Source organism: Perca fluviatilis, chromosome 8 (genome assembly GCF_010015445.1).
Source record: "Perca fluviatilis chromosome 8, GENO_Pfluv_1.0, whole genome shotgun sequence".
Lineage (NCBI taxonomy): Eukaryota > Metazoa > Chordata > Actinopteri > Perciformes > Percidae > Perca > Perca fluviatilis.
The window spans coordinates 38504722-38529089 of record NC_053119.1 but is presented as its reverse complement, the minus strand read 5'-3'; the positions used below and the strand labels follow the sequence as shown (position 1 = coordinate 38529089).

The 24368-nt window shown below is 41.3% G+C and overlaps 2 protein-coding genes across 6 annotated transcripts; one reads left to right on the top strand and one right to left on the bottom strand.

The window, feature by feature from the left end:
- Positions 1-366: 366 nt before the first annotated feature.
- On the top strand, positions 367-11911 carry atp6v1e1a (ATPase H+ transporting V1 subunit E1a). 2 transcript variants are annotated; one of them, XR_005640066.1, is made up of 10 exons: positions 367-566; positions 1033-1098; positions 1184-1293; positions 5455-5521; positions 8343-8432; positions 9228-9296; positions 9410-9504; positions 9665-9752; positions 11346-11554; positions 11641-11911. XR_005640066.1 is itself a non-coding variant. In XM_039808878.1 (9 exons), the coding sequence occupies exons 1-9, from the start codon at positions 534-536 to the stop codon at positions 11406-11408; spliced, it is 681 nt and encodes a 226-aa protein (XP_039664812.1). In that variant the 5' UTR covers positions 367-533; the 3' UTR covers positions 11409-11911. The 2 variants fall into 2 exon arrangements, 1 of the variants encoding a protein (XP_039664812.1); XM_039808878.1 differs by having other exon boundaries at positions 11346-11911.
- Positions 11912-12486: 575 nt separating this feature from the next.
- Positions 12487-23164, bottom strand: slc25a18 (solute carrier family 25 member 18). Of its 4 annotated transcripts, XM_039808874.1 has the most exons (12): positions 23020-23159; positions 22253-22296; positions 21862-21926; positions 21611-21787; positions 20980-21105; positions 19881-19936; positions 19648-19738; positions 17571-17686; positions 16652-16838; positions 15059-15222; positions 14608-14683; positions 12487-13893 (listed from the first exon to the last, which is right to left on the bottom strand). In XM_039808874.1, exons 4-12 carry the CDS (start codon positions 21628-21630, stop codon positions 13752-13754), a joined length of 978 nt encoding a protein of 325 aa, XP_039664808.1. In that variant the 5' UTR covers positions 21631-21787; positions 21862-21926; positions 22253-22296; positions 23020-23159; the 3' UTR covers positions 12487-13751. The 4 variants fall into 4 exon arrangements, with proteins under 4 accessions (XP_039664808.1, XP_039664809.1, XP_039664810.1 ...); XM_039808875.1 differs by lacking the exon at positions 22253-22296 and having other exon boundaries at positions 23020-23164; XM_039808876.1 differs by having other exon boundaries at positions 20980-21102; positions 21611-21926; positions 23020-23160.
- Positions 23165-24368: the final 1204 nt, after the last annotated feature.

Here is a 24368-nt window from a genome sequence, read left to right as displayed (position 1 = left end):
CATTGCCAGATAATAAGACCTTACAGTGCGGATCGAGTAACGTTACATAAGCCATGTAGCTAAGCAAACAAATATGTCAATGTTCCTACAGTTAGCTAGCTAGCTAAATAAATAAAGGCAATTAGCTAGCTACTTGTAAACATTCTGAAGGGTGTGGTGTGTGTTATTTTTCTTTTTTTATCATAGACTGTTTTTATTCTATAAAAAATGGGGAGTGGGGTATGCACCTATATGAATAAAATTGTATTTCCTGAAGAAATAAAATACTTATATAGCTAACATATATAATGTTTTTTATAAAATGAAATTTTATTCTATAGTTATGACCGGATGTTTTGTGTTGCAACTGTGTCGCTAGCTCGACGTGAATGCAACAAGGAGAAGAGTAAAAGCCCACACATTGGTAAAAGGTCTCTCCCCCTACCAACTAGCTGAATGCTAAAGTGAACTGGACTGCGCAAGTGGTCTGGAAGACTTTTTTTTTTTCACTTAGCTACAGTCTTTTAATAAACAAAACATATTTGAGAACAGAGATGGCGCTTACCGATGCTGACGTACAAAAACAGGTAACTTTTGTTGACTGAACGACTGAATTAGTTAGCTATTACATTTAACGTTATGCCAGTGACTAGCGTTATAACTTTAGATAACGTTAACGTTAGCTAACGTTAAACATAACATACTTCAACGCTAGCTAACGGGCTAAATCTAAACTGACGTTACAGTTGCATCTAACGTTGCCTAATAGAGGTTCTTACTAATCTGACCGTTTATTTAGTTTGGGTCTTGGACATATGACAGAATTGTGTGCTATAACATAATGGCTACAAGTTAATATAGCTAAAGGTTAGTCTTTGAAGCGTAACATAACGTTAACGTTAACCGAAATGATTTAAAATCGTTCTAAAGCTCGTCTCTGTTTTAGTAAGAATATGTTTGTTATGAATTGTACATACATTTAGAAGGTTGACATAAACTTTGGAAGACTTCTGAATTTGAACAAACAATTTTGTGTTTTGTCTCTTGTGGCAGATCAAGCACATGATGGGCTTCATTGAGCAAGAGGCCAGTGAGAAAGTTGAGGAAATTGATGCTAAGGTAATTAAAGCCTGTCTGTCAGTCAGTCTTGTGATTTTGGCAACAGTGGCCACTAATGGGCCCTGTCATACCCATCTGTTTACAGGCGGAGGAAGAGTTCAACATCGAGAAAGGTCGTCTGGTGCAGACCCAGAGGTTGAAAATCATGGGGTACTATGAGAAGAAGGAAAAGCAGATTGAACAACACAAGAAAGTGTGAGTTGATGGTCATTTATTGACAGTTTAGGAAAGAATGAAAGTGGTCGAAGGGGAATCATTTGTACTTTTTTACACACACCCTTAAATTGTGAGCAGTGCAGGGGCGATTCTAGGATCAGATCTTTAGGGGGGGCTCAGCCCCTTATGAGAATGTGACATGGTGCCTTGCAAAAGTGTTAATACAAATACTTTTTTTTTTTAATTATTATTATAATATTTAGGGGGGCTGAGATTAAATTTATTGGGGCTTGAGCCACCCTAAAAAGGGTCTAAAATTGCCAGTGGAGCAGTGCATATATACAGTGCCTTGCGAAAGTATTCGGCCCCCTTGAACGTTTCGACCTTTTGCCACATTTCAGGCCTCAAACATAAAGATATAAAACTGTAATGTTTTGTGAAGAATCAACAACAAGTGCGTCCCAATTATGAAGTGGAACGAAATTCATTGGCTATTTCAAACTTTTTTAACAAATAAAAAACTGAAAAAGTGGCCGTGCAAAATTATTCAGCCCCTTTACTTTCAGTGCAGCAAACTCTCTCCAGAAGTTCAGTGAAGATCTCTGAATGATCCAATGTTGACCTAAATGACTAATGATGATAAATAGAATCCAGCTGTGTGTAATCAAGTCTCGCTATAAATGCACCTGCTCTGTGATAGTCTCAGAGGTCTGTGTAAAGCGCAGAGAGCATCATGAAGAACAAGGAACACACCAGGCAGGTCCGAGATACTGTTGTGGAGAAGTTTAAAGCCGGATTTGGATACAAAAAGATTTCCCAAGCTTTAAACATCCCAAGGAGCACTGTGCAAGCGATAATATTGAAATGGAAGGAGTGTCAGACCACTACAAATCTACGAAGACCCCGCCGTCCCTCTAAACTTTCAGCTCATACAATGAGAAGACTGATCAGAGATGCAGTCAAGAGGCCCATGATCACTCTGGATGAACTGCAGAGATCTACAGCTGAGCTGGGAGACTCTGTCCATAGGACAACAATCAGTCGTATACTGCACAAATCTGGCCTTTATGGAAGAGTGGCAAGAAGAAAGCCATTTCTTAAAGATATCCATAAAAAGTGTCGTTTAAATTTTGCCAAAAGCCACCTGGGAGACACACCAAACATGTGGAAGAAGGTGCTGTGGTCAGATGAAACCAAAATCGAACTTTTGGCAACAATGCAAAACGTTATGTTTGGTGTAAAAGCAACACAGCTCATCACCCTGAACACACCATCCCCACTGTCAAACATGGTGGTGGCAGCATCATGGTTTGGGCCTGCTTTTCTTCAGCAGGGACAGGGAAGATGGTTAAAATTGATGGGAAGATGGATGGAGTCAAATACAGGACCATTCTGGAAGAAAACCTGATGGAGTCTGCGAAAAGACCTGAGACTGGGCGGAGATTTGTCTTCCAACAAGACAATGATCCAAAACATAAAGCAAAATCTACAATGGAATGGTTCACAAATAAACCTATCCAGGTGTTAGAATGGCCAAGTCAAAGTCCAGACCTGAATCCAATCGAGAATCTGTGGAAAGAACTGAAAACTGCTGTTCACAAACGCTCTCCATCAACCTCACTGAGCTCGAGCTGTTTTGCAAGGAGGAATGGGCAAAAATGTCAGTCTCTCGATGTGCAAAACTGATAGAGACATACCCCAAGCGACTTACAGCTGTAATCGCAGCAAAAGGTGGCGCTACAAAGTATTAACTTAAAGGGGGCTGAATAATTTTGCCGCCCAATATTTCAGTTTTTATTTGTTTAAAAGGTTTGAAATATCCAATACATTTCGTTCCACTTCATGATTGTGTCCCACTTGTTGTTGATTCTTCACAAAAAATTACAGTTTTATATCTTTATGTTTGAGGCCTGAAATGTGGCAAAAGGTCGAAACGTTCAAGGGGGGAATACTTTCGCAAGGCACTGTATATATATATATATATATATATATATATATATAAAAATATATTAGGGCTGTGAAAATAACGCGTTAATTTCGATTAATTAATCTGAAAAAATAACTCGTTAAAAAAAATAACGCAGATTAATCCATTCCATATTGACGTTTGTCCCGGAATGAAGGAGGGAGACGATAATGTGCTGCCTGGATCATTCATTGATCTCCAGAGCAGCTCCCAGGCTCTGGAACTCCCTCCCCCAAGAGATCCGCACCTCTGAGTCCCTCACCATCTTCCAGTCCCGCCTCAAGACCCATCTCTTCACCTCAGCCTACCCATAGTCCACCTGCCCCCCTCCCTTTTTCATCTGTATCTTGTTTTGTTCTACTTGTTTTGTTTGCTCGTTTTGTTTTGCTATGTTTTTATAATCTACCCTGCCTTGTAAAGCGACTTTGAGTCCATGAAAAGCTCTATATAAATTCAATTTATTATTATTATTATTATTATTATTATTGATTGGAACATTTAGCTACTTGTTACTTCTTCCTGCCAACCCTGGCTACCGAAATCTGGTGCCACTGATATGTCTGCTCTTCTCTCGATGCTCTGAAACGCGGGACATACAGGCAACACAAACACCGCTGCAGGTGACGCTGGGTTAACACTATACTCGACAGCAGCTAACGTTAGCCTACCGCTAGCTAGTAGCTGGATTAAACACTGTTAAAATGCTGACAGCTAACGCTAAACGGTGTAAAGTTTGACTGTTTTACTGTAGAGGATTCAACACCGGTATGTAACAATCTGCTAGCCTGACAAGCCAGCTGCCACTAGGGAGCGTCTAGATTTCTAGGCTAACAATCTGCAGCTGCCGTCGGAAAAACAATACAGACGGTGCATTCAATGAAACTGGTAAACTACAGCCTCGTGGTGCATTTGAAGTTATTGTAAATGTCCTTTTCCCATCTGGTGGTTGTTTTTGTCGTTCAACAGCAATTTACTAGTGAAAGAAGTTATTGTTATAGATTATTATCAAATCATTTCATTTTGACCATATGGCCTTAGCAATAAACAAGCCCTTCTTTAATGTCACCGACTGGTGTTTAGTACCCTTTTTTTTTCTTTTCTTTTTTTACTTTCTTAAAAAGTATCGGTTCAGGCACCGTTAATTATGTATGCGATTAATTTCGAATTAATTAATCACAGAGTATGTAATTAATTCACAGCCCTAAATATATATATATATATATATATATATATATATATATATATATATGCTAGTGCCTGGAAATGGTAATCACCTAATTGGAATTTTTCATGATTTTTTGCTTTACAACATTGAAACACAGTTTTGACACTAATCAAAGGAAAAACTACATAATGTAAAAAATAAATAAAAAAAATCATTGAAAGGATATAAATAAGGTGAAATTGTCATAAAACTATTGTTCCATCCCTGTTGAGTGATTATTTTGTATTACCATTATTTACTCTTACCAAGTCTTTTAGTCACATTGTCTGTAGTCTCTCACTGCCAGACCTTCCTCCACAGCGCTGCAGAGGAGGGTCTGGCTAGTCCACACAGCATTCTGGGATGGGAGAAAAACATGCTCTGGTTTATTGGCATTTCTTTAAACCAATAACAATCGTCATGGGCAGCGCTATGCGCCAGACGGAGCCCCGGTGCCGCTGCAAAATAGCCTCGGGAAGGAACTTGTTTTGGTGGAACGTGTGTAAATTCAAAAGTTGTTTTAGTCGGGCAACAGAAAACTCAGATTGGACAGATAGTCTAGCTAGCTGTCTGGATTTACCCTGCAGAGATCTGAGGAGAAGTTAACCATAGTCCTCACAAATCCACCGGAACAAAGAAAGTGGAGGGTAACGGACATCCGGCTGAAAAGCGCGACATCCGACGGAATACCCGGTGGGACCGGAGCTATCCCGGAAGTGGAACGTCGTGGATATAGACTACTTTGTCTGTTACCTTGTTGTTCTGAATTGTTCTTTGCTGTCTCCTTGTCCCCTCAGTTATGTTTACCTTGGTAAAGTCAATGCGTCCTCATTACAATTGAGTGTAAATGCATTTTTACAACTACTGTACATGCCTTCCTGGGCATGAACGTCGCCATACGTGGTGGCAAAGCAACTTAAAATCGATGTGTTGGGAGAACTGGGTATCACAGCTGTTCTATAGGCCGGCTGCGTCACATGTTCATGTCTGCAGATAATTCATTAATTGACTTCTCCTTCCACGGCCACAGCCAGATGTCCAATCTGCTGAACCAAGCAAGGCTAAAGGTGCTGAGGGCCCGCGACGACATGATCACGGTTTGAGATCAACGCTCATATTTTACACATATTCAGTTCATGCTACACGACTGACACATAACTTTTAAATTATTGATAGATTGGGCGCTTACGTAGCTCGCCATGTGCAGCCCATGTACAAAGGTTTAGTCCTCCCCTTTCATGACTTCAGCCGTCCTATCAAATAAAGGCCTCAAATGGCCAAAAATAATCTTTAAAAAATATTGATAGATGCATACAATGTATATGCATTTTATGTACAACTACGATTACATGCATGCATGCATATGTGCTTATGTTTCCACTAAATTAAATTCCAATACATATATTTATGGTACTCTGATCATTGAAAAATTGTATTTATTTGTCACCAAAGACAAGCATTTACACAGTACTTACCATGCTGTATTATACTGTATAACAGCATCTAATTCAATAGTATCTGAAGAAGAGTTTTTATGAGAAACACGTTTATGACTTTAAAGTAGTTTTTTGGCCGTTAGCAGATCATCTGTATCGGAGTTTTATTTCCCTGATAACCGATAAAGTTAATAAACTAAAAAGTGTTCTACTATGGCTCGGCTCCAGCTCTGTGTCTGTCCCTCTGCTTCGCTTTCACTCACCACTGAGTCTGACTTAATGTCCCGCCCACAACACTATCTTTTACTGTGTATTATGGTAAAAGTTTCTTATTTATTAAATAGTTGTTAAAGCATCCAAAGTTTTTTGGTTGGAGTTTGTAACATTCCAAAATCTTAATTTTGACTTAAAGGGGTGATAGAATGCAAAACCGATTTTACCCTTTTAAGGGGGGAAAAAAAGAAAAAAAAAAAAAAAAAAAAAAAAAAACACTATATAAAAAAAAAAAATTAAAAAACCCCGGAAAAAAGGGGAAAAAAAAAAAAAAAAAAAAGAACCCCCCAACCCCCACAAAACAACAAGAGAACAGTCACGCCCAACATTTACATAGGCTACACAACTGACCTAAGATCAGGTAGTCTTCTGAATCTAGCTAGGTCACGCAGATTTCTGCTATTCCATAAAAAATTCACTTCTGAAACTTTTTTCGCGAGAAATCAACCATATAAAGCTCAAATATGGGCCGCTTCGAAAATGAATGGCTAATTGCAAATTTTCTCCGACTGTGTGTCGCAGTTTAGTGCCGGTGTTGGTGCTGCCCGGGTTGCTACATCGCCGCCCTGACCGCGTGTCAGCGAGCTTGTTACTCCCGCAATCTTTTACCGAAGCCCGCAGGTTCCAGTTAATCTTATAATGGGTATGTGTGTTGAGTTATTTAAACAAACAATCGGGAAATAAACGCGCCTCTTGTCCGCGAGTCTCAGTGATAGAGCCGCGGTGAGATGGAGTCCATCAATGAGAGCTATCTAGCCTCCTCCTAACTCTGACATTCACAAAAATACATTCAATTGAAATCCGAAATCGGACAAGTGTTAGCTAAGCTTTGTAAGACCTTGAGGAACCTGTAATATTCATGCCGTGACGAAATTCAAACTGTAAATATACTTTAGTTATGCGAAGTGAGCAAGCTGCGATATTTCCCCATTGTAATGAATGGGACATATAGCAAGCAGCTGCTCGTCCTACAAAAGACGCCCCAGCGTTCCTAAAAATGCCTTAAAATCAAATCGGACACAACGGTTAGCTTTATAAGACATTGGGGAATGATGTAATATAAGTGGCGTGCGAAATTCAAACTGTAAATATAATTTAGTTATGGTGACAGTGTAGCTAGCTAGCTGCGGTATTTCCCCATTGTAATGAATGGGACATATAGCAAGCAGCTGCTGGTCCTAAAAAGCCGCGTCGCGTTCATAAAAATGCCTTAAAATCAAATCCGGACACAACGGTTAGCTTTATAAGACATTGGGGAATGATGTTATATAAAGTGGCGTGGGAAATTCAAACTGTAAATATAATTTAGTTATGGCGACAGTGTAGCTAGCTAGCTGCGGTATTTCCCCATTGTAATGAATGGGACATATTGCAAGCAGCTGCTCGTCCTACAAAGGCCCGCTGCGTTTATAAAAATGCCTTAAAATCAAAGTGGTGGACGAAATTCAAACCGTAAATATATTATAGTTATGCGGCCCGCAGCGCGGAGCCCGTCGTATGCAGTATCCACAAAGGGTGACTTTGCCCTGGGTATGGAGCCCAGCAGGCTGCCGCTTTCTCGTCAGACTGTGTGGAGCTCCTAAAGTCCGACACGTCTTACCAAATTTGCAATTAGCCATCACTTTTTGTAAAACGGCCCATATTTCAGCTTTATATAGTTGATTTCTCGCTTAAAAAAGTCTCAGAAGTGAATTTGGTAATGAAACATTGCAGTGTCTGGAATATGAGATTCTGTCGCTTCTCTAATGTATGTGTATTGGGGATTCGCTCAACCAATCAGCGCGCGTCTCTAATATGTGCGTATGGCAAGTCGCTCAACCAATCAGCGCGCAGCTCATCTAAATATTCATGACCATACCATATTTGAAAGAAAAGCTCTTGTTACAAATAGGGCCAAAACACAGGGATGCATAAGGGCCAATAAAATATCAACCAGGCCATTTTCAGCCCAACCAATGTTACATACCCCATTAGGAGACCATAAAGAACAGTGTGAAATACCCTATATAATCATTCTATCACCCCTTTAAAGATTTCCATTTTCACTGTAAATGCACATTGGTTCCAACTATTGGTTATCGGTTTTATTAACCACTAATAATCGCTATTGGCCTTGAAAAACCAGTATCGGTCGATCCCTACTTTAAAGTCATCTAAATCATCATGAATTGGTAAACATTTTTGTTTTGTCACTGTGTTCTTGTCTCAGGATTTGTTGAATGAGGCTCGTCAAAGGCTTGCAGAGATTGCCAAGGACCCTGCTAGTTACTCTACCCTGTTGGAGGGCCTGGTGCTTCAGGTAAACTCTCCGAGCCCTGTCCTGCACCCGGCGCAGCGCAAAGCTCAACGCCAGTGTCTTTGCTAGTTTAAGACCGATGCAGTTGTCAATTTCCCGTCCAGCGCCAGCGTCGTTTAAATAGCAAATGCACCTGCGCCCATCTGTGCGCCCATGGGCATGCTGGTCTTACAGGGAGGTGTGTTCAGGTGCATTCTGGGCGTATTGCTATCTTGAGGCAGCGGGAAGCGATCGTGCCATTGACCAACAAAAACCTGGTCTAAAGTCAATAACGCAGCATTTCATTGTTATTTTAACAGCAAATTAGTAAAATGCTCCTAGGCTCGTGCACATCACGTGCACACTATGCTTGTTACACACACACACAGGGACGCACAGCAGCACACACATGCAAAAGATTACAAATACAATTATTACGGCGCAAATCCTCCATCATAACAGCAATGCTCCAAGGTCCAAACGCGCCTGGCTTTTAAAGGGAATGGGAGATGATCTCTGATTGGTTTATTGCATGTTATACCCAAAACACACCTATGAATTAATGAAGACACTAAGTACAACCCTTTTGAACCATGTGCCCTGCGCACGGACCCTTTTTTCCGCCGTCAAACTAGTAAAAGTGGATTTGGACACGCCCTAAACGCACCTGCACCATGCGCTTCACGCCGTGCGCTTAGATCGTTAAAAATAGGGCCCTCCAACTGCTCTCATGGGAGGGTACAGTTTAATCAACAGCTGATTGGTACGTTAGTTCTCCGTGTTTCCTGAGTTTGTGCTTTTTCTTTTTTTACTTTTCAGGGATTCTATCAACTGCTGGAACCTAAAGTTACCATTCGCTGCCGACAGCAGGATGTAGAAATGGTTCAGGTGAGGTTGAGCTGACTAAAAAGTCATTACAAGAGCCTCTGTATATTTTTTGTCACATGTATGATAGCTGTGTAGCGTTGTGTTTTGTAAGTCCTTGTTTTATTGGTTGACAGGCTGCAGTTAATAAGATCACCCCTATCTATAAAGACGCGGTGAAGAGGAACATAGTTGTGAAAATTGACCCGGAACGCTTTCTTCCGTCAGGGATGTAAGATGATTTAATGTACTTTAAAGTCCACTCTTACTTTTTGATTTTAAATGTATTGTCCGATTTTTACGGTGGCCATGATTGAAAAAGGTCAAAGAAAGGCATACTTTTCTGCTAAGTTTGGTTCTCTCGTGTTTGTGCCTACTTTTTGTTTTGACAGCTGCGGAGGAGTTGAAGTATATAATGATAACGGGAAGATCAAGGTTTCCAACACTTTGGAGAACAGGCTTGAACTAATGGCACAACAGGTAGAGTACCTGATGCATCTAAAAAATCTTCATACACACACCGTTATAACACTCTAAATGTAGTTTCTGCTGTTTGTCTGTGGAGGGCAGCACCGCCCACTTGGCTTTCCGGTGAGCCTGACTGCCTAAAGGTAGGAGAGTCAAAAGGGGAAAATGATTTAGATAATTCAGGCAAGACTGTCACGCAGCACACATATTAACTGTACCTAAACCTCCTGTTGTGCTCGGGTCAAATTTGACCCATTTTCAAAACGTTTCTATATCAGAAATTTGGGTTTCTTTCTACCAAATTGTCCAAAAACATAACGCGAATGGTTCCATACAACCATTACTCTTTACAAGTAAAATAAATGATCAGTTCACTACCTTCATTGAATTTGGGTGTGTTATTCAATTTTATAGCTTTTGAAAAAAAAATTATCACGTTGGAAAAAAAGTGACCAACAATAACATCGAAAATGTGTGACCAAAAAACTTGGAAAAAAGTGACAAAAACCTTTTTTTTGGGGAGATTTACACCTTCGGATTTTCAAGCCCGGCCGGGAGCTCACCAGCACGCCGCCCGAGACAACCGCTTTCCCGGGAGCACGGGCCCCTCTGGCCGGACGCAGACCCATGGCGCCCTGCCCTTCACAAAGAAAAGAGAACTCTCCCTGGGGCTCCCGCCAGCTTCTCGATCGTTCGCGTTACCGCACTGGACGCCTCGCGGGGCCTTTCTCCGCCACTCCAGATTCAGGGATCTGAACCCGACTCCCTTTCGATCGGCCGGGGGGCGACGTAGGCCATCGCCCCACCCTTCCGAACGGCGTTCGCCCATCTCTTAGGACCGAAAGACCCATGTTCAACTGCTGTTCACATGGAACCCTTCTCCACTTCGGCCTTCAAAGTTCTCGTTTGAATATTTGCTACTACCAATTGTTGCTGCATACCCCTCTGACACTGGGTAGTTGCTAGGGGTGCACGATTCAGAAAATGTCACAATTCGATTCAATATCAATTTTTAGGCCCAAGATTCGATTCAAAATCGATTTTCGATTCAAAAACGATTCTCGGTTAAAAAAATACCGATTCACAGTATGTAAATGTATTTACTTTTCCCATGTGATTGCAGTTACGACATACAATAAAAAATATATATATGAATCGATTTTTGGAGTTCTATGAATCAATTTTGAATCGGTAGAGCTTGAATCGCGATTGGAATATGAATCGATTTTTTTGTAAGTAAACAGGACACATGCCCCTCAGCAGTCATGCGTGCAAACTAACAATATAGGCAACAGTTTGCAGCTCACATAGAGAGACAACATGTTTGACTAAGCAAACGTTTTATGTTTGTTTGTCTTTTAGGAAATTAGATAGTATTATGATATGTGTGTGTGTGTATGTGTATGTGTATGTATGTATATGTGTATATATATAAATTAGTTAACCTCCCTTTGTCCATGTAAAAAAAAAAAAAAAGATAAGATATTGAAGCATCTGTATTTTTCATGTTTCTCCACTAATTTACTTCAGTAATGTATCTACGTTTTTACTTTTAGTTTCTTGTACAGTATGTACTTATTTGTGTCCTGGCTTTCCACCTGACAGATGATGCCTGAAATCAGAGTGGACTTGTTTGGTGCCAATCCCAACCGTAGATTCACGGATTAACTGGATCTGAAGAGAGCAGTGTGGACAGGGGTGGAACATACTGTATGAGGTGACCACAGACCATCATCATAGTGAGCAAGAGTCTACACAATCACCTACCAAAGAAAACCCTGGTTCACTTAATGGAACACTACTGATGTGTTCAGGTATTTTTGTACAAATGGATTTAGTATTACTTTAACATGTGCACTTTTTATGTTTTTAAGTGCCTTCTTCTATTTTACCTCTACAGGTATGTCTAAAGGACTGCTTTAATTTGCAATGGCATTGCAAATACGTATTGCTTCAGTTGATTTGGGAAATCGGTGGCTTTTTACTACTTGATTAACCCTTGTGTTGTCTTCCGGTTGACTATGCACTTGTTGTACTTCTGGGTCAAAACTAACACTTTTTTTGTAATATATTTTTGACGTTTTTATCCCTTTTTTTAAAGCACTTTTTTCAATGTTTTTGTCACTTTTTTCGACGTTTTCGATGGTATTTTTCACTAACACCAACTTATTACCACTAGTTTTACACTTATTTTTGGAATACTGTACATGGTCAATACATTTCATTTATAGGAAATTATACCTAATTTTGAAATGATGAATTATTTGACTAATATTAGAGGAACCTATGTTGATGGATAATCACAGACGTGTATCTCAAAGTTTAGTCAGGTTTTAAATCCATTTCAATTTTTTCAAATGATATAAAATCAAATGCCCAAAATTCAATGAAAGTAGAGATCAAGTACTTGCAATCGTACTTAACGTTTTGGGTAATTTGGTTAAAAAGAAACCTATATTTCTCTTATAAAAGTTTTGAGAACGGGTCAAATTTGACCCAAGGACAACACAAGGGTTAATGTAATCAAAGTTACATATTTAGGTCACCAAAGACACGCACACTTTCCCTTCACATACTCAGTTTACATTTTTGTAGACTACAGCCTATAATATGTTATGTTTGCCAGACTTTTGTTAACAGTTTGACTGTATGTGTGTGCGTGTGGACAGTGAAAGGATGTTCACCATTGTTCTAAAGCACTTAACATATGAAAACCAAAGAAATAAATGGGTGTGACACACAGAAGTCAGCATGTATGAGATATTTTTATTTACAGCTTGTAAACCGTTTACTCAGGCTATGTTCTCTCTACAATGGAAGATGTAGAGGCCTAGGTACACTAGCCACACAAACATGTCTTGCATTAAAAATGTAAAAAAAAAAAAAAAAAGACTTTAGTGCCACAAATATAATTTTTGACGCTAAATTGGACTCAAGTACCAAATCAATGTTTCAACACCACCAATTCCAATGAATTAATTTAAGACTTCCAGTTTTGATGCTTCAGAAACTATCAGCAACAATAAGGCTTTGCATATTTGTTTTAGTTATTGTGCGCACATCATTTGGAGGAATGTGTTTTTGTGTGTAACTAAGCAGTGAACTCAGCTCCAGGCTTCTCGCAGGTTTTATTTAAACCCTTCGGAGCTGTGTGGGGAAGAGGAAGTCAAGGCTATCAGGCAGGGGCCCAGCAGTCTAACCTGTGGCCTGTAGGCAGGAAGTGAGCTGTGTGTTAGGGTATATTGTACGCTAATGCTGGGATTAAAGAATTACCATCAGATTAACAAATGACCTTAGAGTTTCTGGCAGCCGGCACCTCCCAGTCCACTGAAGGAATCTCAAGATTACAACTCAGACCTCACGGATGGAGTGGGAGGATAGGCAAAAAGGGATTAATCTCCTGTTCCAGAGAAACTCATCAAACATTGAACTAAATGATTGGCATTTGAAGTCAACACAAAGAGCCAGTCCATACTCTGACATCAAACTTTGTGCAGCCTTAGCTTTTTGATAAAGGGGAATTTGTCACTTACATAGGATGATGCGCAGCTCTTCGTCGTGACCATACAAATGGTCAGATTGGCATTTTAGTTAGCAGCCTCGAACAACATGCAGCAGCTTTCTCTTATTAACCGGACAGAATCCTCTCTCCCAGGAGAAAGGAACAGCCCCAGACATATTGCAGCAAGCACGTAGGGATAACCCAGACAACTTGGGACACTTACCCTCAGATTAGTCACACACATACACAGGGCCCTGTTTAACCTACGGAACCTGTTGACAGCATGCAAAATCCTAGAGAAACATGATTAGTGTGAACCCATTGGTCCACATATTAGTAAATAGAGCCTCTTCATATCTCAGACCATTCCTCTTCCTTTGGTTAGCAGATTGTGGCCGTATCTCCCTCTCTCTGTACCGTATTCACCTTTTGCTCAGCTGTGTCATTCATTCGCTGCAGATTAAAGTAGCAGAGACAACACAACCATCGCCACCAATGCCAAAGCACTGCTATCCCAGCAAACCTAGCACCGTCTCCCCAACCCCGAGAAAGTAGACACCCTGTGCAATGCCAAAAAGAGGAGCAATAACCAGAGCACGACATGTTGCACCCTTCAGGAATGCTGATGGGCCCTCCCGCATCATGATACGCCTGCAAAATTACACAGACAAAACAAGGGGGGGGGGGGATTAAAGGAAATGTTACAAGGCTTTTTACCCTTAATATTAAAGGAACACGCCGACTTATTGGGACTTTTTGGGGAACTTTTGCATTGACTTTCTAAACATTTCTGCAGCCATTCAAGTTCCAAAACACACAAAAAGACACGGACTGGGGGTGCCGTGGTGGCCTACCGGGTAGGGTGCGTACCATTAAGGCTCAGTCCTAATAATCCCCCAGAGTTAGATAAGTTCATACATACCCTTCTCTGTCTGACGCCCCCACCGCTAGCCTAGCTTAGCACAGATCCTGGAGGTAACCGGCTCCATCTAGCCTACTGCTCCCAATAAGTGACAAAATAATGCCAACATTTTCCTATTTACATGCTGTGATTTGTATAGTCACAGCGTGTACAAATAGCAAGGTCACACGAGACACAGCCATCTTCTAACCGTATACATACTGGGAACTTATTATTATTATTATTATTATTATTATTATTATTATTATTGGGAGCAGTAGGCTAGATGGAGCTAGCTAGGCTAGGGGTTTGGGGGCGTCAGACAGTTACGACACGCACGGAGATGAGAAGGGTATGTGTGGACTTATCTAACTCTGGGGGGTATGGTGAATAAGACAAAGTCCAAATAAGTCGCTGTGTTCCTTTTAAGGTAACAAATGTTTTTACATAAACTAAAATCTTACCGTGTGCAGTCAACAATTCCTCTGTACGTGTCCTCCCCTTCACCTTTTTGCAAGGTCTGTAGACGAGTCTTTATGACTGTTCAGGCATTTAAAACACATAGGTGCACACAGGTCATTACAGCCGCTTAAAGATTATTGTCGGTGTGTCAATGAAAGTAAACTGTAGCCACAGGATAATGGTTAATGTTAAACATGTTGTGTAATATTAACACAAGTAGAGAAGTCGAAAACTCAGTGAATTGATTCTAAAATAAAAAAAAAAAAACAGCGTCCATTGGCATGCATACTCTTTTCTGCTAATAATCCCATGATGCAATGCATTGCATTTAATAGACAGGGAGAGATGGTTGAGAACAGGCGAACAAGGGAGTGATTTCGGTGCAGCCAATATCTAACTAACTATCCTGCCCTACCATCTCTTTTACTATGTCCATTTCTTTCTTCCACTCACCATCCAGTGGTGTTACAGCCACGGCTGCCACTGAGCCTGCGCCGCAGCCTGCCAGAAAGGACTGCCAGAATGGCGCCCGGGCCTGCACATCGCCCACTTTTTCCTGGCCCAGTGCGTTTAGGTTGGCAAACAGCGGGAAGTAGATCATTGAGAAGGGGACATCCCTGAAAATTGTGATTTAAAAAAAAAAAAAAAAAAGTTAGATTAAAGGCTTAAATCTTAAAGAAAAGCTGTTAGGGCATTAAGAAAGAAATGGGACGGACTAAAAACTAAAGTGGGAGAGGGTCCCAGGAACGTGAAGAGAGAAACAGACATGGCCCAATTCAACTGTAGTACCAGACATAGCTGCAGGAATCTATTGATCAGCGTTGATTGGTAGAGGTGTCAGGAAATACAACGACCACTGTGTGAGTTATGCAACGTGAAATCAACTCATTAAAGCAGCGAGGACAGAGTTGAATGACAGGAGAGACAGTATGAGGGGCCATCCGGGACATCTAACTATAAATCAAGGAATCTCCCTCCTTCCCCCTGCTCGGGCCACATCACTATCTGGATGTGTGACGGCTAGATGAAAAAAGGGGACACGCCGAATCGCAGATGAGCCGCATCCGATTGAACCGCGCTTATAGTTTTAAAGTTGTGAAAAAAGTACTGGGAACCGAGCAGAGCTACCTGTTCCGAAGAGGCACGTCCTCCACTGTGCAGGCTTGTGTAAGTGATCTTTTTTTTTTTTTTAAAGATTTCCAACATTAGAGCAAAGTATAAAAAGCATAATGTCAGTCCTTCCAGAAAAATGCGGAGTTTTTGGGTGATTGTTGCGGGCAAAAATCCTTGATTATGCGTCACATTTTCTTAAAAAATGCAATGGAATATGCGGGATATTTGTGCAGTTTTATGCGATTAAATTGCGGGAACTTGCAAAAATTGCAGGAACTTGCAAAAACTGAGGTTTGAATAAAAAGAGAAAAAAAAGTGATTCCCCCAACACCCTGCTTTCGATGATGTTCACATCACGTAATTACGTCACGTCATAACGTTCCCATGGCAACAGGGGAAAATGGCTGCTCTTGTGTGAATGTGACTTTTTTTGCAACAAAAATGCAGGAATTATGAAATCATGCACCCCGCATATTTTGCGCGGAAATCGGCAATTTATGCGCCGAAAGTGCGGCGTATTTGAAAAAATGCGGCCTCTGCATAAATATGCAGACTTTGGCTGATTATGCGTTGAATTATGCGATCGCATTATCGTGTTTTTCTGGAGGGACTGTAATGTCATGGACTGGGTGTGACACCAGTGAGGTCAAGAGACAATGAATTATAATGGACACGAGAAACAAGCTGTCTGGAATCGTTCCAAATTCTGGATCATGGCTGACTCTTCTCCTGCTGCTATGTACAAAGTATTTATGTTAACAGTATGTTGCTATGGTTGGCCTCTGTCTCAGTCTGGTTTTTTAATTTAGTTGTAAAATTGTTTGTAAATACATACATTAAAAGTAAAAACGGACAAGTAAAACAAATCATGTATTGTAAAGTATGTGTGAGAGTGAGGGAGTGTGTTTCTGTTCATGTCTTTGTGTGTATGACCTCATTAAGGTGGCTCCTGCCCCCCTGTAGAGGCCTGCCAGCCCTCGAGTCTTCAGCAGATCCACAGTGATGCTGGTGGCCGAGGTCCGAGGTGGAGGGTTCGGTCGCGCTGGTGGGGGGGCCACCAATGATGGAGCTGGACCAGGGGCGGCAGCCTGAGCTGGGGTTGGAACAGACCTCTGGGCGGCTGATAGTCAAACACACATTGTCCCAGGTTAGAAAAGACATGCAGGGTAAATGTAATCCTGCAGCCATCACTGTTACTGAACAAAATATGGGCTACCAACCTTTGGTTTTTTTTGACAAAAAAGTCAATGGGAAGTTTGCCAAAAGATGCTTTCATATGTCACATTTATAAATCATGTGTGAATGCTAACATTGGGTCTAATTTATTGACTGCATGTCTTAAAGTGCCTTTATTGTGTTATATATCTTTTTTGTGCATGTTATAGGTTTACAAAGTGAAAAAGCCCAAAGTCCCCCCCCAAAGAGACTACCATCTCCAACAGAAAACACTGTTCACAAACTGCTCCAAACAGCTCTATTGTAGTCCAGCCTTTACTTAAGAGACAAACATGGTCACTTTGGAACACAAGTTATAATGCTCACCTAGCTGCTAACCTGGCACGCCCTCATACTCTGCTTCTGACTGGCTAGTAGTCCTTACCTAGGTACTGTCAGGACACGCCCTCATTCTCTGCTTCTGACTGGCTAGTAGTCCTTACCTAGGTACTGTCAGGACACGCCCTCATACTCTGCTTCTGACTGGCTAGTAGTCCTTACCTAGCTACTGTGCATGTGCGAATCCCAACAAAGATGGAACAGAAGTGAGATGCCTCACTCTGTAGCTAAAACAGAGAGCTCAACACACAGGGTGAAAAGAGGAGCTGCAGCAAATCCAACTTAATGACCAACTCACCGAGCCTTCCTGCATCCTGCAGCTGGATCTTAAGCATCTCCATGGGAGTGGTGACTACCACCTGACAGGTCCCAGCCCCACACCCTGCCAGCACCTCCCCCCACAGGGGCAAATGCCTGAAAACACATTAAAGGCTTGGTTATACTCATGTGCAAGAATAACAAGAATAAGCTTCTGTAATAACAGGCCATGAGTCCATGTATTAAAGTGCCCATATTATGAAAAAAACACTTTTTCTGGTATTTGGGGTGTTCTTTTGTGTCTCTGGTGCTTCCACACACATACAAACTTTGAAAAAAATCCATCCATGCTGTTTTGAGTGAGATACAGTTTCTGAATGTGTCCTGCTTTCAGTCTCCTAGTGAGCTGTTCAAAATCGGCTCGGACTGTGACGTCACAGTCCGAAATGAGCTGGCTAACCGCAACCGTTAGCTTGTAGCGTTAGCATTAGCATGCTAACGCTAATGCTAACACTAGCATGGTACCTCGTTCCCAATAACAAAGCACTGCTACAACACACACAAGTTCACCATAATCTACAAAAGAACTACTTACATGTGTGCCCTCATTTAGAAGTCTCCCAGCTAATCCTGCCTTGTAACTGACTGAAGTTGGAGAAACAGCCTGTCTTTTACTTCTATGGAGCTAGCTAGCTGACATGATCTACATCTGAGCTACTGAGCATGTGCAAGTGCAATCAAAGATAGTACAGAAGAAGAAGAAGAAAAGAGGTCTCACTCTGTAGCTAAAACAGAAACCAGGTGAAAAGAGGATCTACAGCAGTGAGAGAAAGCTGTGCAGTACAACAAAAATATGGTGTTTTTTGAAAATTAAACCATGTAAACCTATTCTGGTACAACCTTAAAATACAATTATGAACCTGAAAATGAGTATAATATGGGCGCTTTAATTTATGAGGGCAAATACACAAGCTTGAGATTTTTAAAGTGCTCATATTATGCTTTTTCCCTTTCCTTTATTGTGTTATATATCTTTTTTGTGCACGTTATAGGTTTTCAAAGTGAAAAAGCCCAAAGTCCCCCCCAAAGGGACTTACCATCTCCAACAGAAAACACTGTTCACAAACTAGTCCTCACTACCTATATACAGCATGTGTAACTCAACAAAGATGGAACAGAAGTGAGATATCTCTCACTGGGTAGCTAAACAGAGAGCAACAACACGGGGTGAAGAGGAGAGCTGCAGCAACGTGCAGTACAACAAAAAGATGATGTTTATTGAAAATTAAACCACGTAAACCTAATTCTGGTACAACCTCTAAATATAATTATTAACCTGAAAATGAGCATAATATGAGCACTTGATTGACATATATTAAAGTGCTCATATTATGCTCATTTTGTATTTAGATGTTATATCAGAATAGGTTTACATGGTTTAATTTTCAAAAAACAGCATATTTTTGTTGTACTGCACATTGCTGCAGCTCCTCCTTTCACCCTGTGTGTTGAGCTCTCTGCTTTAGCTACAGAGTGAGACATCGCACTTCTATCCCATATTTGTTAGGAGTCGCACATGCACAGTGCCCAGGTCCGCACTACTAGCCAGTCAGAAGCAGAGTATGAGGGCGTACCCTGACAGTAGCTAGGCAAGGACTACTAGCCAGTCAGAAGCAGAGTATCAGGGCGTGCCCTGACAGTTGCTAGGCGAGCATTATAACGTGTGTTCCAAAGTGACCACGTTTGTCTCTGAAGTAAAGGCTGGACTACAATAGAGCTGTTTGGAGCAGTTGGTGAACAGTGTTTTCTGTTGGAGATGGTAAGTCCCTTTGGGGGGGACTTTGGGCTTTTTCACTTTGTAAACCTACAACATGCACAAAAAGATATATAACACAATAAAGGAAAGGGAAAAGCCAAAAAGCATAATATGAGCACTTTAAGGAACTTGTAAGACTACAATAAATGTTTACTTATTAAAAGAAAATAGTATCTACTGTAATGCAATGAATTTAAAGGTAGGCCACGTTTCAGCTAGAGCTACTGCATACTGTAGCTTGAGATGCTTTGTATGCAGCTTCATTATGTGACGTATAATCGAAGGGCAAAAATCTATGTACCCATCCTTAGAAAGCTTCTGTCTGAAGACGTCATTGGCAGCTAGCTTGATGGCTTTTTCTGGTGTAACAAGAGTGAGGTTCACCGCAGCACCTGGAAAAGACAAACCCTTTGTGACAGACTGAGGCACACAAATAGAACCGTAGAAAACAACAGCGTAGGTGGCCAGGTTAAGCTCATAGTAAAGCACAGTTGTAATGTTGTTTGTCACAGGGATTAGAAATGCAAAGAATACCTCTGTAGCATCCAAAATAGCCCTCCGAGCGTACCGTCTTTGCCAGGCAGTCCAGCCTTTAAAGTAAAAAAGAAAAAAAGAAGACAATTGACATTTTGTCTGTTTTTCATTTGGTCCTAGAATACACCACACCAATGTTCATATGCTTCACCATTAGCTCTAATGACAGACATATTTAATATTATTAAAGCATCATCCAGCCTGGCCTTTACCCAAATACTCCATGACCCTGTATTCTGTCACAACAACCAACTGGACAGAGACTAGTGGTGTCAATAAGCTGTTCTGTTGAACATTTCTTATCTTTGCAAAGAGCAGAAAGAACTCCAACCTCGTGATTGGGCCTTGAAGGAAAGTTATACAAGCTATTTTCCTTCTCTGACTCACAGTGGGAAACCAGAGAAATGTGCTGGTTAACACCGGATGGCCACGCCCAATCAGCCAACAGCATTGATGCCCACCAGATGTGCGCAGTTAAAAATTCAGGGTCGGTCTTTTAAGGACACAGAATCTTTTTCTCTGCATTTCTTAAAACTTCCTCACAAACTGAAGTAGTTGAATGTGAAATAGTTTGAGTGCATTCATTTAAACGTTTGTCTGGTTTTTGGTTAAGTTACCACGGCGATCCATCAAAACACACACTGTGTACAGCCATTTCCCGAATATGACCCCATGAGGGAGTTTTGTACAATCTCACAAAAACACTGGGCCAAATATGGGAAGAGTGTGTTTAGCAGTGCTGCTCCACCCTCTAAGATTCAGTGGAAAAGTATGTGAGTCAGCATCATCTATTCAGACTTGTTTGTAGCTCAAATTAGAGAGTACTGTTAACAAGAGAGCCCATTTAGCCACCATTCATCCGTTCATCAGCAGATATTTTGAAATGCTTTTACAGTTCAGAGACTTTGACATTTGTCTGTAGCTGTTCCCTAACTAATAAATATGAATTTAGAGCCTTTTTCTCAATGTTAATTTTCAAAGTACTGTTCAGGGATGCAAAAACAAAAAAACGCAGTAATGTGAAAGCCCTTGTCATTGTATGGATTTGGCAGCTCAATGACAGTATCGGGTTAACTCCGGACTGGGGAGCCGTACTCACATTCCTTTGTAGACTTGGATCCCCTGCTGGTTCTGTAGGCGGGTCTTGGCCAGGTCAATAGGAAATACACATGTCACACCGACCAGGCCTGCCACGCCCCCATTAATCAGCTTAGCGGGGAGACTGCTAAAGGATCAACATAGACACACGCACACACACATGTAAGCACAGAACAAGTCACCAACACAAGCCATGCAAATGCCAAATGAATTCATGGACAAAGATACAAATAAAGCAGGCGCACACCACAAACACACACACACACACACACACACACACATAGTGTGTCTCACTATCTTTGTGGGGACCCATCATTGACATAATGCATTCCTTAGCCCCTTACTCTAACCTTAACCATCACAACTAAAAGCCTAACCTTAACCCTTACCTTCACCCTAACCATAACCTAATTCTATCCCTAATCCTAAAACCAAGTCTTAACCCCCTGTGGGGTCCAGCATTTTGGCCCCACAAAGCTGTCCGGACCACACAAGTATACTGTATTCCTGGTTTTTGGACCTCACGAATGTAGTTAAACAAGAACACACACACACACACACACACACGCCACTTAGTGAATACATTTTGATCTGTCTTCATTTAGCCAAACAAACATGGTAGAGATACTTACCTAACTTTCTTCTCAGCCATCCTGCTTGGGTTTGGGCTCCAGGCCCTCTGCTCCTCTTCTTGTTCTTCTCCTCCTCCTCCTCCACCTACCCCTCCTCTTGGTCTTCCTTTTCCTCTTCCTCTTCCCTCTCAGACTTTGGCACGCAGCCCAAAGTTGTCACCACAGCTCAGCCCTCACCTGCCCACCCACGCCACAAATGCAATTCACTGCTTCTTTTAATGTGGCAGCAATGAACTGGCTTCTTCTCCTACCTGGTACGGCCAGCCTTTCTGCTTTGATGTGCCTTACACAAAAAACCCACTCTCTCTCCCACTGCCTGGAAACACAAAACACATGCAGTTAATACATGAGTGAATTAGATGAAAGAGCATGAGACTAATGTTTGTCTATTCTCCATGAAGCCCTGTTGAATAGACATTTGTGATGGCGACAGGAGTGTATCTTTGTGAAGGAGGATTGACACACCTTACATCAACTAAAGAGTATTTAATCCAGATATAGTCATTCATAAATGTGAATAGCGGCATATCCCAGGACTACCACACTGAGACAGAACATCTTGAGTCTCTCTAATCTGTCAGCTAAAAGGGATAAGAGTATTTGATCTAGCAAGGAGGGCAGAACTGAAAATGAGGGGCTTACCGGTATTCTTTTACCGCATTTGGAAGCCAGCATTTAACAAAGGACTGAAAAGGAGATTTGAATGGAAGTTGTAAAATTAGTTTGACAAGGTTTTTTTCCTGTATTTGTTCTGGAAGTACAATGGTTTGCAGTCTAGCCCTATAAGCAGTGTGTAGCACATATAATACGAATGCTGTTGAAACCTTATCTTGGGTTCACAGCTCTTGCTTTCCTTTACTATGTTTTCTCTTTTTTAGCATTCTTTTCTGCCTTTTCCCCTGCTGACTTCCTAATTAATCTCTCTCTTAATCTCTCCACCTCCATTCCACCTCTATTTTTACCACTGTAAACCTTCACTCTATCCTGGCCTGTCCTCTCCTCTAAGAGTAACGGGGAACCAATGTTTGCTTTGATCATCTTCTTTTATATAATTTTCCATCACCTCTACTTTTTCTTTTTTTATATATATATATATATATATCTTATATTTACCTCCCCTCTACCTCTTTTCCATTGCTTGATCCTAGTCACATTCTACACATGCCTTTCACTGAGCCTCTTTCTGTGAAACTTTCTTTCAGCTCAGCTCCATTCACACACAGTAGTGACCCTGCCAAAACACAGACTGCAAGCCAACCTCCAGCTCCCAGATTTCTGCTTCCCCCAGAAACTGCACTGGAACACCCCGCTCATACAGTTCGCACAGCACAAGCCCCCACGAGACAGCTTTCAAAAACTTCATTTTCTTCCATCACAGAGATATAGCAGTGGGGAATGTGGGGTCTTACCTCTGTCGGTGCTCCCACAGACAGGATCAAGCTGTCCACTTTCCTTTCACTTCAACAATGCATGCAGCAATGGTAGTCAAGCGCGAGCAAGCTGAGAGACCCAGCCGCCACTCAGGGGCCGTTGCACAAACACCAGCATTGTCCTGCTGCCTAAGTCCCTCCTTCTCGTGGTGACTCCCTGTGTGACACAGCGCCAGCAACACAGCTCTGCACTAACACAACTCGACATAAACGCATGCATGCAACAGACACGGCAGAGACCCACAGTTAAAACTCTGTGTGTATTGTTTCTAATAACATATATATATATATATATATATATACAACATGAACAGCAATAAAAAAAGGCTGCCGCAGTAATGAACTCTCTATTCAACAGTCCCTGTATTACATAATACCTCTAGTCAATTTGAATTCCACAAATGTTCTGTTCACAGGCATATAATTACTAGCAAGGTAACAGTAATATACCAATTATCACTGTTTGGGACATTTTATTTATTTATATTGGGAAATATGTAAAATGCAGTAATTAAAGGACAAGAAAGTAATGTAGCTACAGACAGCAACAAAAAGAGCATGTGACTACCACAGCAACCGCTCATTGCCCCTAAACTATTTGTACATGAGCATTGATTGGTGTATTGATTCCTGGTGATGGAAAAACAAATAGCCTACTGTCAGTGATCATTTCAGTCATTCACTCAAAAATGTTTCATTAAAGATGATATTTTTGGGCCAGATTCTCAGACTTTCCGATTAACACCTTCATGCATGGTGTCCATGATATGCATATAGTCTCTGTGACATATAAACAAGTTTCCAAAAGTGTCATTATCGACGTATTGACTACATTAATGCATGGTGACGCACCACTGGTTGTCTTATTTTGCACAACTATCTGACTTTTCAGCTAAAGATCTAGAGGACAATAGGCAGAGGATGAGGCTAACCAGGTCACTGGAGCTGCCCGAGGCTGCAAGTTAATAATTATGCTTTCCTATTAACTCCTTTCACCTGCCCATGCATTTTGTCACTGTTTATTTCGCTCAATGGTGTTTTTTGCCCCTAACGGCTCCTTCCAGGCAGCGCTGCGACCGCTGCCTCCAAGGCACCTAACCTTAACCCTAACCATAACCAGTGCCTAATCCTAGTGCCTTCCAGGCAGTGCTGCCTGGAAGGAGCCGTTGGGGGCAAAAAACACAGATAAACGTTTATTTCCCTCTGTTTGACCTTTCTTTTAAACATATTCATCGTCTTTTCCAGCTGAGCGCTGTGAGGACAATTGGCAGTGAATGACACAGACTACGTCAATGGAGTTTGAACGTTAAGCTTGCACGTGTACAGTA

What these genes read in the sequence shown, in the direction of transcription:
- slc25a18 (XM_039808875.1), bottom strand. Translation starts at nt 21,630, where the DNA reads ATGGCTGAGAAGAAAGTTAG. An exon ending in CAGAAGCTTTCTAAGGATGG is followed by an intron (nt 17,687 to 19,647) that starts GTACATAGATTT and finishes ATGTGTTTTCAG; the next exon opens with GCATTTGCCCCTGTGGGGGG. An exon ending in GGAATTGTTGACTGCACACG is followed by an intron (nt 13,894 to 14,607) that starts GTAAGATTTTAG and finishes GTAATTTTGCAG; the next exon opens with GCGTATCATGATGCGGGAGG.
- atp6v1e1a (XM_039808878.1), top strand. Translation starts at nt 534, where the DNA reads ATGGCGCTTACCGATGCTGACGTACAAAAACAG. An exon ending in CCCGCGACGACATGATCACG is followed by an intron (nt 5,522 to 8,342) that starts GTTTGAGATCAA and finishes TTCTTGTCTCAG; the next exon opens with GATTTGTTGAATGAGGCTCG. An exon ending in TTGAACTAATGGCACAACAG is followed by an intron (nt 9,753 to 11,345) that starts GTAGAGTACCTG and finishes TCCACCTGACAG; the next exon opens with ATGATGCCTGAAATCAGAGT.